We start from the raw sequence: 15,642 nt of genomic DNA, 5'->3' as shown, positions 1-15,642 counted from the left end.
CCAACGCTCATCACAACAACGTCACACAAGCCAAACATAGACCATATGACCTAAACCCTCTGCTGTGATTGGCTGAAGGGGAACTCATCAGTTGTTCCAAAACGTACTTAAAGGAAGATTGTTAGTCAGAGTTTTTTAGTGGGGGTTTGATCTGACCCCTGTGTGTGTGTGTGTGTGTGTGTGATGCTGCTGCTGGTGCTGCTGGTGGTGCTGCTGGCTCTGGGAGGCTGCAGGGGGCAGGGAGAGGAGCCTGTGTGCAGGATGCTGGGGAGCCCAGAGTTCCCCCTGCTGACCAAGGAAGGAGACGTGACCATCGGAGGAGCTTTCTCCATCCACAGCAAGATCACCGAGCCCCCCCTCTCCTTCACAGACACCCCCCAGCCAATCACCTGCTCCGGGTAGGTTTGCATTCTCAGAAGTATGAGTTATATATGAGTCTTTCTGAATTTGATTGTTTTTGACAAATCTACAGTCAATGTCTGCAGTTTCCATTCCTAGGTTTGATAAAAAAGGTTGAAGGTTTTATAAAAACCCTGTCAGACAATGACTCAACTTTTAAAACTAATAAAAGTTTACGGTACTTACAAAAAACGTCCTCTCTTTTTCAGTTTGAATCTGAGGGAGTTCCGCTTCGCCCAGACCATGATGTTCGCTATTGAGGAGATCAACAACAGCAGCTTCCTGCTGCCAAACGTCTCCCTGGGTTACCGTATCTATGACAGCTGTGGCTCGACGCTGTCCTCGATGCGAGCGGCCATGGCTCTGATGAACGGAGGGGAGAGGACCTCTGGACGGAACTGCTCCGGCCAATCAGCTGTCCACGCCATCATCGGGGCATCTGAGTCTTCCGCCACTATTGTGATGTCACAAACGACCGGAGCTTTTCAGATTCCGGTGGTAATGCTGCATGGATGATGTTTGAAATGATTGTTTCTTAAAAATACTCTAGTTATCGGTGTTGAAGTAGCTTAAAGGAAGGTTTGAAATGTTTTGTTTAGTCTTCCTGTTCCTTTTAGGAATGTATGAAAACTACATGTATGATTCACTGCTGAGAGGGAAAAGCATGATTAAAAACTGCCCTCACACACCCTCTCCCTCTCCCTGTCTAAAACCACACAGATCAGTCACTTTGCCACCTGTGCGTGTCTGAGCAACAGGAAACTGTACCCCTCCTTCTTCAGGACCATCCCCAGCGACTACTACCAGAGCAGAGCCCTGGCCCAGCTGGTGAAACACTTCGGCTGGACCTGGGTGGGCGTCGTCAACAGCAACAACGACTACGGCAACAACGGAGCGTCCGCCTTCGTCCAAGCGGCCAAGCTGGAGGGCGTGTGCATCGAGTTCTCCATGGCGATCTCCAGGACCGACCCCCAGGATAAGATCTCCGCGGTGGTGAGGCAGATCCGACGGGCCGGCTCCAGGGTTCTGGTGGGGTTCCTGGCCCAGGGGGAGATGGAAGTCCTGCTGGAGGAGGCTGTGATGCAGAACCTGACGGGGTTACAGTGGGTGGGCAGCGAGTCCTGGATCACGGCTGGCCACCTGACCACCGGGGGGCGCTCCACCGTGCTCAGTGGTGCTCTGGGCTTCACCATCCAGAGATCCCTGATCCCCGGGCTGAAGGACTTCCTGTTCAGGGTGGGTCCGGGCCAGGACCCCCACAGCGCCCTCCTCAGGGAGTTCTGGGAGACGACGTTTGACTGCAGCTTGGAGGCCGGCGCTCAGGCCGGGCGCTGCTCGGGCTTGGAGAACCTGGAGAACGTGAGGAACTCCTTCACTGATGTGTCGTCTCTTAGGATCTCTGGTACCGTGTACAAGGCACTGTACGCCGTGGCCCACGCCCTGCACGAGCAGATCAGGGACAGCGAGGGAGGCCAGGGAGGGAGACAGCCTTCCCCACAGAGACACAGCGTCCAGCCAGGACAGGTGAGGAGCTAACTGCGCTAACACAGTTTATCGTACCACACAGATGCCTGTATGTGTTCTGTACTAAAAGTGACACAGAAGTTTAGTTTTCAATGTAGTGTTAGCTGTGTTTGAAATGCAAATCTCTGTGCATGGAAAGACAGCAGAGGCCCTGCTCAGGGTCCCAGGTCAGGGGCCCAGGTCAGGGGCCCAGGTCAGAGGCCCTGGTCAGGGGCCCAGGTCAGGGGCCCAGGTCAGGGGCCCTGGTCAGGGGCTCTGGTCAGGGGCCCAGGTGAGAGGCCCAGGTCAGGGGCCCTGGTCAGGGGCCCTGGTCAGGGGCCCAGGTCAGGGGCCCAGGTCAGGGGCCCAGGTCAGGGGTCCAGGTCAGAGGCCCAGGTCAGAGGCCCAGGTCAGGGGAGAACCACACTGTGTTTTGAGCGTAACACCTGCACTATCATCCTCTCTTTAACACAGTATCACACAGATGCACGTGTCTGCTATGTAATATGTAGAGTTGTGTTCTATTGAAGGGCTTTGAATACAAATCCATGCATGTGAATGAGCTGGTGTGACCCTCCCGAAGGTGCTGCTTCAGATCAGCAGGGTGAACTTCACCATGCCTTCAGGAGAGAGAGTGTTCTTCGACCAGAACGGAGACCCAACTGCCACTTACGAGCTGGTGAATTGGCAGAGAGACAAGCAGGGAGAGACCGTGTTTGTGACTGTTGGGAACTACGATGCGTCTCTCCCTGAAGGACGCCAGTTCACCATGAACGGACTGGACATGACCTGGGCTGGGGACCAGGCGGAGGTGAGATCTCTCGACAACATGATGATGAATCTTAGATTCCGGGGTATTGATGCTTTGTTAAATGTCTATGTAATGACAGTGTCAGAATAATTCTAATCTCTCCATCTCCAGATCTATCCAGATCTATCCTATCCATTCACATGATTTTTTTGCTTCTTTCACCTGATTTCCTTTAATCAGTGGAAACAAGAAAAAAACAACTGAATAATATACCCTGCCTGGGTTAGTGAGAGTGAGTAGGTGAATAATAGACCCTGGGTTAGTGAGAGTGAAGAAAGTGAGAGAAGAGAGGGGGTTGAGAGGAGGTGAAGGGTGGGCGGGAGAAGCTCTCACGCCAGAGAGATCCCTGATCACACACCAGACAGCCTCAGTTGATGGGAGCAGTTAGCGCTGCGCTGTGTTTCAGCGTCCGCGGTCGGTGTGCAGCGAGAGCTGCCTCCCAGGGTTCCGCCAGGCGGTGATACGAGGCAAGCCGGCCTGCTGCTTCTCCTGCATCCCCTGTGGAGCCGGGGAGATCAGCAACACCACTGGTGAGAGACTGACTCACGTAGGTCTCACTGCACACACACACACACGCACACACACACACACAGGTAAGACACTGTTTAGAATAAAGAGCTGAGGTTTTCCACCACATACAGACACACAGGCAAGACACTCTAAATAATTAACATAATATTGTATATAATAAATATTTGTTCAGAATAAAGGTTCAAAGAAACATCATATCTTATCATTAATTTCATCACAAAGTATTCCAAATAGTGTTCACTTTATAAGAATTCAAGACTCGAGTATTGAGGGATGTTTTTAACGTTGTTTTAGATTCTGCTGACTGCACAGTGTGTCCCCTGGAGTTCTGGTCGAACAAAGACAGGACCCACTGCGTTCCCAAGGCTGTGGAGTTCCTGTCTTTTGAGGACAACATGGGAATCCTCCTCACCGTGTTCTCATTGGTCGGAGCGTGTTCCACCATCGCCGTGTCGTTGGTCTTCTTCTGGTTCCGAAACACGCCCCTTGTCAAAGCCAGCAACTCAGAGCTCAGCTTCCTGCTTCTCTTCTCCCTGACTCTGTGTTTCCTGTGTTCTCTCACCTTCATCGGCCGGCCCTCTGAGTGGTCCTGTATGCTGCGCCACACAGCGTTTGGGATCACCTTTGCCCTCTGCATGTCCTGTGTCTTGGGGAAAACCATAGCAGTGGTCATAGCTTTCAAGGCTACAATGCCAGGAAATACAGTCCTGTGCTCCCTTCCTCTCCTGAGAACAAGTGTGTTTAGTGGGACCTTCCTACAGGTTATAGTCTGTGTGTTGTGGTTGGCTCTTGCCCCTCCTTTCCCGTACAAGAACACGGCCCACGCCATAGAGAAGATCATTCTAGAATGTGCCTTAGGTTCTGCTGTGGGCTTCTGGGCTGTGCTGGGGTATATAGGACTCCTGGCTCTCTTGTGCTTTGTCCTGGCTTTCCTGGCCCGAAAGCTGCCTGATAACTTCAATGAAGCCAAGTTCATCACCTTCAGCATGTTGATATTCTGTGCTGTCTGGATCACCTTTATCCCAGCTTATGTCAGCTCTCCTGGGAAGTTCACTGTAGCTGTGGAGATCTTTGCCATCCTGGCCTCCAGTTTTGGCTTACTGATGTGCATATTTGCTCCAAAATGTTTTATAATTTTGTTAAAACCAGAAAGAAACACAAAGAAACATATTATGGGAAAAAGTCATGGGAAAAGCCAATAAACCATATAGATATAGTTTGATGTAGTATTATATGAAAAACATAATCATAATATATTCTGAGTTCAAATCTATATTTTTTACAGTTAGATTAGATCTATCTGAAACAACAGAAATTCAGATTTCCCCAAATACCCGACCAAGCCAAGCTAGTTTGACAAAAAACAACAACAGACAGCCTATAGTCTAAAACATGAACACTGTTGGTCCAAACCACCTGTCAATCAAACTAGGACCCATGCTATTGGTGGAGAGCCATGACAACCCTGCAAGCTATAGCCAAACAGCCCCAGCATGGCAACCAGCCCCAGCATCAGCAGAGTATATAGAGCCTGTGCAGGCAGCACAGTCCTAGGGGCCCCTGACAGACCCAGGATGGCTGTGCAGCTGCTGTTGGCAGACCTGGTTCTGCTCACCTTGTTCACCAGCAGAGCGGACGAGCCCTCCTGCTCTCCGTACGGGAGCACAGAGCTGTCCATGTTCTCCAAGGAGGGGGACTTTAACATCGGAGGCATCTTCTCCTTCCACCAGAACCCCGTCGCCGTGAACCCAGCCCTGCAGGAGAACCCGGGGAACATTCAGTGCGAGGGGTGAGAACACTGTCTTTCCTGTTTACAGTGAGAACACTGTCATGTTTACAGTGAGAACACTGTCTTTCCTGTTTACAGTGAGAACACTGTCATGTTTACAGTGAGAACGCTGTCTGTCTTCTTTACAGTGAGAACACTGTCTGTCATGTTTACAGTGAGAACACTCTGTCATGTTTACAGTGAGAACACTGTCAAAATCAAGGATCAGAAAGTGTTCAGTATTTCAGTGTTCAGAGTCAAGGAACAATCTGTATATCCAGGCACAATGCAACTACTGCAACTACAACAATGACATCTCACCTCATCGTGTCATTGTGAGGGCACTAAAGACACCACTGGCATGTGTAAGAATGAATGACGACATCTTCAAAGAGAAAAACATGTTTCACACTATACTGTGTTCAATCTGATGTGTTCGTCTTTGAATTCTCACTGAAGACCGATATCAGTGATGTGTGTGAGGGGTAACGACCAGCTGAGATGTGTGATGTGAGGCAGAATTAATGACATTTCTGTTGTGATCCTCAGGCTAGATACAGTGAGAGGAGGATAAAAAAGTCTTAAACTTGCAAACAGAGTTGTACTACAGCAGATAGCAGTAACACATTTATTAACATATACTTTTATCTATATACGTATATTATATTAATAGTGCATATAGAAAATACAGCAGAAGATAAGGACCACATCTCATCTACCAGGCACTCTACCCTTCTATAGCCCTCTCTTGTTTCCTTCAAATTAACCTTTTATTTCTTTTTCTTACCCTCTGATTATTGTTACTGTACTCTTCCTGTACAATGTCTCTCCCCTTATTTTCTCTCTCCCACCCTCTCTCTCCCTCAGTTACAGTGTTTGGCTGGTCTCTCTCCCTCTCTCCCCCTCAGTAACAGTGTTTCGCAGGTTTCTCTCTCCCCCTCAGTTACAGTGTTTGGCTGGTCTCTCTCCCCTTCAGTTACAGTGTTTGGCTGGTCTCTCTCCCTCTCTCCCCCTCAGTTACAGTGTTTGGCTGGTCTCTCTCCCTCTCTCCCCCTCAGTTACAGTGTTTGGCTGTCCTATCTCCCCTGTGCAGGCTGGACCCAGGTGAGCTGCAGTACGCCCAGACGATGGTGTTTGCCGTGGAGGAAATCAACAACAGTTCAGAGCTGCTACCGGATGTGTCTCTGGGCTACAGAATCTACGACTCGTGCCCCAGCATCCCTCTGTCTGTGAGGGCCTCCCTGTCCCTGATGAACAGGTATGAGGAGCAAGCAGCGAACTGCTCCAAGCCCTCCACTGTGTACGCCGTCATAGGGGAGACCACCTCCACCTCCACCATAGGCATCGCAAGCACTATGGGGCCCTTCCACATACCTGTGGTGAGTGTGTGTGTGTGTGTGCAGGTGTGTTTTTGTGAGTTTGTCTACCTGTGAGAGTGTACTTGTCAAATATGTATGCAAAAAATAAGACAAGTTTTCCCCCCCAAAGGGCGATACAAGTTTAATATTTGCTGTTGCTAAAATATTTAGCTGTGCTGGTCTTGGGTTGCTTGTTTCCTCCAGCTCAGCCACTCAGCCACCTGTGCGTGTCTGAGCAACAGGAAAGCATACCCCTCCTTCTTCAGGACCATCCCCAGCGACCTCTACCAGAGCAGAGCCCTGGCCAAGCTGATGAAGCACTTCGGCTGGACCTGGGTGGGCGCCATCCGGACCAACAGCGACTACGGCAACAACGGCATGGCCGCTTTCCTGGAGGCGGCCGAGGCTGAGGGCGTGTGCGTGGAGTACTCCCTGGCGATCTACAGGACGGACCCCAGGAAGTGGTTCCTGGAGGTGGTGGACGTCATCAGAGAGTCCACCTCCAGGGTGATCGTGGCGTTCGCGGACGGCACTGACCTGGACATCCTGGTGAAGGAGCTGTTCCTGCAGAATGTCACAGGGCTCCAGTGGGTGGGAAGCGAGGGCTGGATCACCTACCGCTACATCGCCTCCCCCATCTTCTACGCCGTGGTCCAGGGGGCAGTGGGCTTCGCCGTGCCCAACGTCCACATCCCCGGACTGGGGGAGTTCATGGCCTCCAGCCGACCTTCCGTCAGGCCTGGGGACCGTGGGCTGGTGGAGCTGTGGGAGGGCGTGTTCAGCTGCTCGCTTGATCCGTCTTCGGGGGGCGAGGCGCGGCCGTGCAGCGGGGAGGAGTCCCTGAGGGACACGGACTCCCGCTTCACGGACGTGACGGACGCCAGCCTGCTCAACAACGTGTACAAGGCCGTGTACGCCGTGGCCCACGCGCTGCAGCTGCTGCTCACCTGCCGGCCTGGACGAGGGCCCTTCCAGAACAACACGTGTGCCAGCAGGGACCACATCCAGCCCTGGCAGGTAAACCACACAGCTCAGGTACAGGAGGAGCGGAATCAGGTGTGAAAAGGAACCAACTCTTTCTGCTCCTCCTGCAGGTGTTCCATGCGTTGAACCTGGTGAACTTCACCACCAAGCACGGAGAGAGAGTGTTCTTCGACGAGCAGGGCGACCCAGCGGCTCGCTACGCTCTGGTCAACTGGCAGATGGACACCACGGGCTACGTCCTGTTTAAGACCATTGGCTACTACGACGCCTCGCGGCCTGATGGACAGCAGTTTGAGATGACGGATGGCGTGGAAGCTGTGTGGGCCGGCCAGAGAGCAGAGGTGACACAGAGCGTGTGTGTGTTTGTGTGCATGTGTGTACGTGCATGTATGTGTGTGTGTAATAATTACAGCAACCCCTCTCCCCTCCCCTCTCTCACCTCTCTCCTTCCCTTACCCTATCTCCCCAACTCCACCCCCCCTCCCCTCCCTCACCTCTCTTCCTTTCTTTCCCTCTCCCTCCACTCACCTCCCTTTCCCCTCTCCGCCCCAGGTCCCCCGGTCTGTCTGCAGCGAGAGCTGCCTGCCAGGCACGCGCCGAGCCTTCGTGAAGGGCAAACCTCTCTGCTGCTTCGACTGCCTCCCCTGCGCCGACAGAGAGTTCAGCAACACCACAAGTGAGCCTGCTGGACTCGTGGCCTCGTTAGCCCTCCTCCTGTTCCTGCTGAGGAGAATCACAGGCAGAACTCTGCTGCTCTACCTGAGGATGTCCCTGTTGCACTGCTTAAACGTGTTTCTGCTTTCAGACGCAGTCACGTGTGACACCTGCCCTCCAGAGTACAACTCAAACCAAGACAGGAATTACTGTGATTTGAAACGCATCGAGTTCCTGACCTTCCATGAGCTGATGGGGGTTCTGCTGGTGACCTTGTCTGTGTTTGGAGGTTGTCTCACCATGACGATAGCTTTCATATTCTACCACTACAGACAGACGCCCGTCGTCAGGGCCAACAACTCAGAGCTCAGCTTCCTGCTCCTCTTCTCCCTGACTCTGTGTTTCCTGTGTTCTCTCACCTTCATCGGCCGGCCCTCTGAGTGGTCCTGTATGCTGCGCCACACTGCGTTTGGGATCACCTTTGTCCTCTGCATCTCTTGTGTTCTGGGGAAGACTATAGTGGTGCTGATGGCCTTCAGGGCCACACTTCCAGGAAGTGATGTCATGAAATGGTTTGGGCCTTTACAGCAGAGACTCAGTGTCCTGGCTTTCACTCTCATCCAGGTCCTGATCTGTGTGCTGTGGTTAACAATATCCCCTCCTTTCCCCTTTAAGAACATGGAACACTATAATGACAGGATCATTCTAGAATGTGCCTTAGGTTCTGCTGTGGGCTTCTGGGCTGTGCTGGGGTATATAGGACTCCTGGCTCTCTTGTGCTTTGTCCTGGCTTTCCTGGCCCGAAAGCTGCCTGATAACTTCAATGAAGCCAAGTTCATCACCTTCAGCATGTTGATATTCTGTGCTGTCTGGATCACCTTTATCCCAGCTTATGTCAGCTCTCCTGGGAAGTTCACTGTAGCTGTGGAGATCTTTGCAATCCTGGCCTCCAGTTTTGCTTTGTTGATATGCATATTTGTGCCTAAATGCTACATAATTTTACTGAAGCCAGAAACCAACACTAAAAAACACATGATGGGTAAGATGTCTGCAAAAGGCCTTTAAAATGCACGTTGAAAATGGATGTTATTTGGTATATTTGAATGTAAATGTTAGGACATAATCATATATACCCATGCTTATCATTAAACATCTAAATAGTTAATTTACAGCTTTTGCCTTTGATTCAGATGTGATCATCGTTGTTATCTGCCTGTGATTACTGTAGGCCCCAATCCTGATTTCTAAATAGACTTAAGTCACTGAAGCAAACATTGGAGAAACAATGTTAACCCCAGACATCCCAAGTCTCCCGTAAAGTCCGGGAGTGTCCCGCATTTCAATAGCGGCTCCCTGACGCCCGCAAATGCAGTACAATCTCGGGGATTTTGTATTTCGAGCGAGCGAGAGACTGTCTAATGGTCATTTCTGGTAGAGATAGGTGCATATTGCGCTTCCTGATTGCGTCGAGGGGGGGGGGGGGGGGGGGGGGTTTACGGGCAGGTTGAGGGGGGCTACCTCCCGGAAATGAGTCTCTGCAAGTTGGGATGTCTGTAACCCCCATATATGGACAAAACATCACTGCGTGGGTGTGTCACTGCTTTAAAGGAGATCTGTCTTGATTCCAAACATGTGTCATAAGCAGGTTAATACATTTCCAATCACCTGTACATGAAGCACTTAAAATGAGTCCTCAATCAATCCTATCATGAATCAATCCTATCGTTAATCAATACTATCTCATGATCAGAAGACTGAATATACAGAGCACAGAAACCAAGGTAGGCCTCAGAAGCCCTTTCTCTTTTTTCTCTCCAACCACCATCCCTTCCTCCCTCCTCTCTTTCCCCTCCCTTCCTCCCTCCCTCATCTCTCTCTCCCCTCCCTCCTGTTGCTCCTCCCTCCTCTCCTCTCTGCTCTCTCTTCCCTCCCTGCCCCCTTCCCTCCATCCTCTCTCACCCTGCCTCTCTCCTCCCCCCTGAGCCCAAAGGATCACACCACAACTCATGTGAAGGGAGGGTGTCAGACCGGCCCCCAGCCTCAACACCGCGCCATTCCTCTATAAAACCCAGACCAGCCCCAACATTTACACAGAAAACCAAACAACCACAGATCAGCATTCATATACATATGCACGCACAACGCTCTTAAGGGCACCCCTCCCTCACACGTGTACCAGAGTTTTTCAGAGTCAGGGCTTCCTTGCTGGTAACTGGCATGACACGGCAGGAACACCTACTTCTTCTTCTTCTTCTGCTGCCGTCGATGCTGCGCCCCTCCGTCTGGGCGCGCGCCCTGTCCTGCTCTCCGCTGGGCACACCCGCCCTCCCTCTCTTCTCGGCCGCGGGCGACATCAACATCGGGGCCGTGTTTTCCCTCCACAGGAACCCCCTGGTCAAGGTGCACTCCTACACCTCAGAGCCGGAGCCGCTGACCTGTGAGACGTGCGTACCTGAGCTGCTGCACCTGACAGGAAGCAGCTCCACCTGTGCTTTCAGCCTCCGTGCTAGCAGGGGAAATGCTGTACTGAAACCTGCACCTCATACGTGTTTAATGTGTTGGATGATTGTGTTTCTATTGTGGGAATGTGACATTACAATGCGGATGCAATGTTTCTACAAAGATGACGAATTGTTGTTTCTGAAATTGTTTTAGCCATATGTTGACATTGTAAAACCTTAAACATTTCTGTGCATCGGTTAATTAAGATATTATTGTATTTCTTCTTTTTTTCTTTTAACCTTTTTTTTTCAGGTTATTCCACATATTGTAATTAGTAACATTTTTATGTGTCCAGGATATTTCATATATGACATTGTTGCTTTAATATTTTAAACCTTTGCTCTGCGCCAAGATAATTTAACATACTCATTATATCAACCTTTGAATCCCTGTCTTACCTTCTTTTGTGCCCAGGCTGAACCTGCGAGAGTTCCAGTTTGCCCAGACTCTGATCTTTGCTCTGGAGGAGATCAACAACAGTAGCGAGCTTCTGCCGGGCGTGTCTCTGGGCTACAGCATCCACGACACCTGTGGCTTCGTGCCCCTGGCTGTCCGCGCCGGCCTGGCCCTCATGAACCCTCCAGAGGGCCTAAGCAGGGGCTTTTCCTGCCCCACACCCCCAGGCGTGCTGGGCATCGTGGGGGAGTCGGGCTCCTCTCCCACCATCGGGCTCGCCTCTGTGGCAGGGCCCTTCAGCATCCCAGTGGTGAGAAATGCAGTTCAGGCATCCGGATGCATCAGGGTCCTGAAGGCTGGTGATATACACTGCTGTTCGTTGAAGGCACTGTTGTTTGTCCTGCTAAAGGCTTGACATTAACTGTCATTTTCATTTGGTTCATTTAATTTAATTGAGTTGGTTGTGTACAGATATACACATAGCCTAAATGACTGGCTACATCTATGACACTCCACTGAGAAGGAAAAGCATGATTAAAAACCGCCCTCACACACCCTCTCCCTCTCCCTGTCTAAAACCACACAGATCAGCCACTTTGCCACCTGTGCGTGTCTGAGCAACAGGAAACTGTACCCCTCCTTCTTCAGGACCATCCCCAGTGACTACTACCAGAGCAGAGCCCTGGCCCAGCTGGTGAAACACTTCGGCTGGACCTGGGTGGGCGTCGTCAACAGCAACAACGACTACGGCAACAACGGAGCGTCCGCCTTCGTCAAAATGGCGGCGGAGGAGGGGGTGTGTGTGGAGTACATGGAGGCCATCTACCGGACGGACCCACGGGAGAGGCTGCTGGAGGTGGTCAGGGTGATGAGGACGGCCTCGGCCAGGGTGGTGGTGGCCTTCCTGGCACTGGGGGACATCATCCCCCTGCTGGACTTGCTGGCTCTGGATGAAGTCGCAGGGCTGCAGTGGGTCGCCAGCGAGTCCTGGATCACCTCTAAGTACCTGCTGCAGGCAGAGGCCTACAGCTTCCTGAGGGGCGCGTTGGGATTCGCCGTCGGGGATGCCCGCCTGGACGGGTTGAAGGGGTTCTTGGAAGCCGTGCACCCCTCCCAGGCCCCGGGCAACTCCCTCCTCAGGGAGTTCTGGGAGATGGTGTTTAGGTGTTGGATGGAGGAGGGTGGGGGTGGAGGGAGGGGCAGGTGCACGGGAGAGGAGAGCCTCGCAGGCCTGAACAACCTGTACACCGACACGTCAGAGCTCAGGATAACCAGTAAGGTTTACACAGCCGTGTACGCCCTCGCTCACGCTCTCCACGACCTGCTGACCGGGACCAACACCACTGGAGACAGCCCCCTGTCCAGCACCAGCCCCCAGCAGGTCACTACATGTCCTCATTCTGCAGACGCTGAGAGGAGGGAAGTTGAGAGTGTGACCTTTTCTTGATCTGCAGTTTTTTATCCACCTCTGAGCTGGTATACCCAACCTGGTCAGGTTAAAACAGGTTTACCTGATGGCCCAGAGCGATCACATAGTCTCTCATATCCATCCTGTGCCTGCAGATCAAGAGGTTGCAGGTTCAAATCCCCCTCTCGTCTGTACGTTGCTTTGGATACAAGTGTCTGGTATGATAACAGATTATTAGGATGTGACATTGTCACCCCCATGGGACGGCCTGTGTGTGTTTCTCCCCAGGTTCTGGAGTCCCTGAGAGGGGTGCGGTTCCAGGTGAAGACCGGGGAGGAGGTGTCCTTCAGCGCCAGTGGAGACCCCCCGGCGCGCTACGACCTCGTCAACTGGCAGCAGCTCGACCACGGGGCCTGGGGGTTCAGGACCGTGGGTCTCTACGACGCCTCACTGACCCCAGAGAAGCAGCTCAGCTTCAACCACTCTCTGACCTGGGCTCAGGGCCACACTCAGGTCAGCTCCAGACACTCTCTGGGCTCAGGGCCACACTCAGGTCAGCTCCAGACACTCTCTGGGCTTAGGGCCACACTCAGGTCAGCTCCAGACACTCTCTGGGCTCAGGGCCACACTCGGGTCAGCTTCAGACACTCTCTGGGCTCAGGGCCACACTCAGGTCAGCTTCAGACACTCTCTGGGCTCAGGGCCACACTCAGGTCAGCTCCAGACACTCTCTGGGCTCAGGGCCACACTCAGGTCAGCTCCAGACACTCTCTGGGCTCAGGGCCACACTCAGGTCAGCTTCAGACACTCTCTGGGCTCAGGGCCACACTCAGGTCAAGACACACCCCCTGGAAACCTGTCCGCCAAACACCAAAGCCCCTCTGAAACCAAATTTGGGACCGAGTTGTAAATCTTCCAACACAACATCTATGTCAACTTATTTACACCAACGATCTTCAACAGCAGAGGTTGTTAAATAGTTCTCCTCTGTCATGCCGTATGGTTGATTCCTCCTCTGTGTCCTGCAGGTGCCTGTGTCTGTGTGCAGTGAGAGATGTCCCCCAGGAACTCGTAAGGCCGTGCAGAAAGGAAAGCCTGTCTGCTGCTACGACTGTCTCCCATGTGCAGAGGGAGAGATCAGCAACCAGACAGGTGATGAAGGAGCAAGCACTAAAAATCATTGTAGAAAGAGTTTTAAGTCCGGTCAAGCCCTTGATGTGTTTCCTCATTTCCTTACAGATTCAAACAACTGTGTTCCTTGTGACTTGGAGTTCTGGTCCAATGACAACAGAGACCGGTGTGTGTTGAAAACTATTGAATTCCTCTCCTTTGAAGAAATCATGGGGATTGTCCTGGTTATTTGCTCCTTGTCTGGGGCCTTAGTTACCACTTTGATAGCAGTTGTGTTTTTCAAATTTAAGGACACGCCCATCGTCAGGGCCAACAACTCAGAGCTCAGCTTCCTGCTTCTCTTCTCCCTGACTCTGTGTTTCCTGTGTTCTCTCACCTTCATCGGCCGGCCCTCTGAGTGGTCCTGTATGCTGCGCCACACGGCGTTTGGGATCACCTTTGTCCTCTGCATCTCTTGTGTTCTGGGGAAGACTATAGTGGTGCTGATGGCCTTCAGGGCCACACTTCCAGGAAGTGATGTCATGAAATGGTTTGGGCCTTTACAGCAGAGACTCAGTGTCCTGGCTTTCACTCTCATCCAGGTCCTGATCTGTGTGCTGTGGTTAACAATCTCCCCTCCTTTCCCCTTTAAGAACATGGAACACTATAATGACAGGATCATTCTAGAATGTGCCTTAGGTTCTGCTGTGGGCTTCTGGGCTGTGCTGGGGTATATAGGACTCCTGGCTCTCTTGTGCTTTGTCCTGGCTTTCCTGGCCCGAAAGCTGCCTGATAACTTCAATGAAGCCAAATTCATCACCTTCAGCATGTTGATATTCTGTGCTGTCTGGATCACCTTTATCCCAGCTTATGTCAGCTCTCCTGGGAAGTTCACTGTAGCTGTGGAGATCTTTGCCATCCTGGCCTCCAGCTTTGCTTTACTTTTCTGTATTTTTGGCCCAAAATGTTTCATCATATTACTGAGGCCTGAGCACAATACTAAGAAACACATGATGGGGAAAACTGCCTCAAAGACCCTTTAATTAAAATTAAGCTATTCTATACTCTTCAAACACCTTAACAAAAACAAGTAGAAATTACTTCCACATCAACAGTGAACATGTTACCATCCAACATAAAATATTACGTCAAGTATGTCAAATGTTCCGATTCCTTATTAAAGAATGTGATTATTCCATTAGTATGTGCACTGTTGGTGTGTAGGTAGCAGTGCTGCCCCCTAGTGGAGAATGACAGGGCTGCTCTACTTCCACAGACTGCCTCTCCACATACGTCTGCTCTCTGGAAGAGAGACCCTCCATTCCTGTCTGAACCTGTCCCAGGCCCAGTCCAGTGCTCCCCACACCTGTCTGCACCTGTCTCTCCAGACCTGTTACCTCTGTCTGACCTTACCCCAGGCCCAGGCCCAGTCCAGTGCTCCCCACACCTGTCTGCACCTGTCTCTCCAGACCTGTTACCTCTGTCTGACCTTACCCCAGGCCCAAGCCCAGTCCAGTGCTCCCCACACCTGTCTGCACCTGTCTCTCCAGACCTGTTACCTCTGTCTGACCTTACCCCAGGCCCAGGCCCAGTCCAGTGCTCCCCACACCTGTCTGCACCTGTCTCTCCAGACCTGTTACCTCTGTCTGACCTTACCCCAGGCCCAAGCCCAGTCCAGTGCTCCCCACACCTGTCTGCACCTGTCTCTCCAGACCTGTTACCTCTGTCTGACCTTACCCCAGGCCCAGGCCCAGTCCAGTGCTCCCCACACCTGTCTGCACCTGTCTCTCCAGACCTGTTACCTCTGTCTGACCTTACCCCAGGCCCAGGCCCAGTCCAGTGCTCCCCACACCTGTCTGCACCTGTCTCTCCAGACCTGTTACCTCTGTCTGACCTTACCCCAGGCCCAGGCCCAGTCCAGTGCTCCCCACACCTGTCTGCACCTGTCTCTCCAGACCTGTTACCTCTGTCTGACCTTACCCCAGGCCCAAGCCCAGTCCAGTGCTCCCCACACCTGTCTGCACCTGTCTCTCCAGACCTGTTACCTCTGTCTGACCTTACCCCAGGCCCAAGCCCAGTCCAGTGCTCCCCACACCTGTCTGCACCTGTCTCTCCAGACCTGTTACCTCTGTCTGACCTTACCCCAGGCCCAAGCCCAGGCCAGTCCAAGTCTGACTCTAAACCAGGCCTGGACTCTGGAACAGTCCAAGAGTCCCCA

General features: G+C 52.2%; 3 protein-coding genes across 3 annotated transcripts; all 3 read left to right on the top strand.

The window, feature by feature from the left end:
• The first annotated feature begins 183 nt into the window (after positions 1 to 183).
• On the top strand, positions 184 to 4,446 carry olfch1 (olfactory receptor C family, h1). The gene is made up of 6 exons (XM_067245773.1): positions 184 to 398; positions 609 to 897; positions 1,120 to 1,923; positions 2,486 to 2,713; positions 3,120 to 3,243; positions 3,539 to 4,446. Exons 1-6 carry the CDS (start codon positions 184 to 186, stop codon positions 4,444 to 4,446), a joined length of 2,568 nt encoding a protein of 855 aa, XP_067101874.1.
• A 483-nt stretch (positions 4,447 to 4,929) lies between these two features.
• Positions 4,930 to 9,073, top strand: LOC136951292 (extracellular calcium-sensing receptor-like). The gene is made up of 6 exons (XM_067245633.1): positions 4,930 to 5,033; positions 6,106 to 6,391; positions 6,575 to 7,387; positions 7,465 to 7,695; positions 7,907 to 8,030; positions 8,160 to 9,073. The coding sequence occupies exons 2-6, from the start codon at positions 6,140 to 6,142 to the stop codon at positions 9,071 to 9,073; spliced, it is 2,334 nt and encodes a 777-aa protein (XP_067101734.1). The 5' UTR covers positions 4,930 to 5,033; positions 6,106 to 6,139.
• Positions 9,074 to 10,225: 1,152 nt separating this feature from the next.
• On the top strand, positions 10,226 to 14,467 carry LOC136951287 (extracellular calcium-sensing receptor-like). The gene is made up of 6 exons (XM_067245628.1): positions 10,226 to 10,452; positions 10,925 to 11,216; positions 11,493 to 12,287; positions 12,603 to 12,827; positions 13,343 to 13,466; positions 13,554 to 14,467. Exons 1-6 carry the CDS (start codon positions 10,226 to 10,228, stop codon positions 14,465 to 14,467), a joined length of 2,577 nt encoding a protein of 858 aa, XP_067101729.1.
• The last annotated feature ends 1,175 nt before the right edge of the window (positions 14,468 to 15,642 follow it).

Source organism: Osmerus mordax, chromosome 11 (genome assembly GCF_038355195.1).
Source record: "Osmerus mordax isolate fOsmMor3 chromosome 11, fOsmMor3.pri, whole genome shotgun sequence".
Taxonomy (NCBI): domain Eukaryota; kingdom Metazoa; phylum Chordata; class Actinopteri; order Osmeriformes; family Osmeridae; genus Osmerus; species Osmerus mordax.
This window is presented reverse-complemented; position numbering and strand designations above follow the sequence as displayed.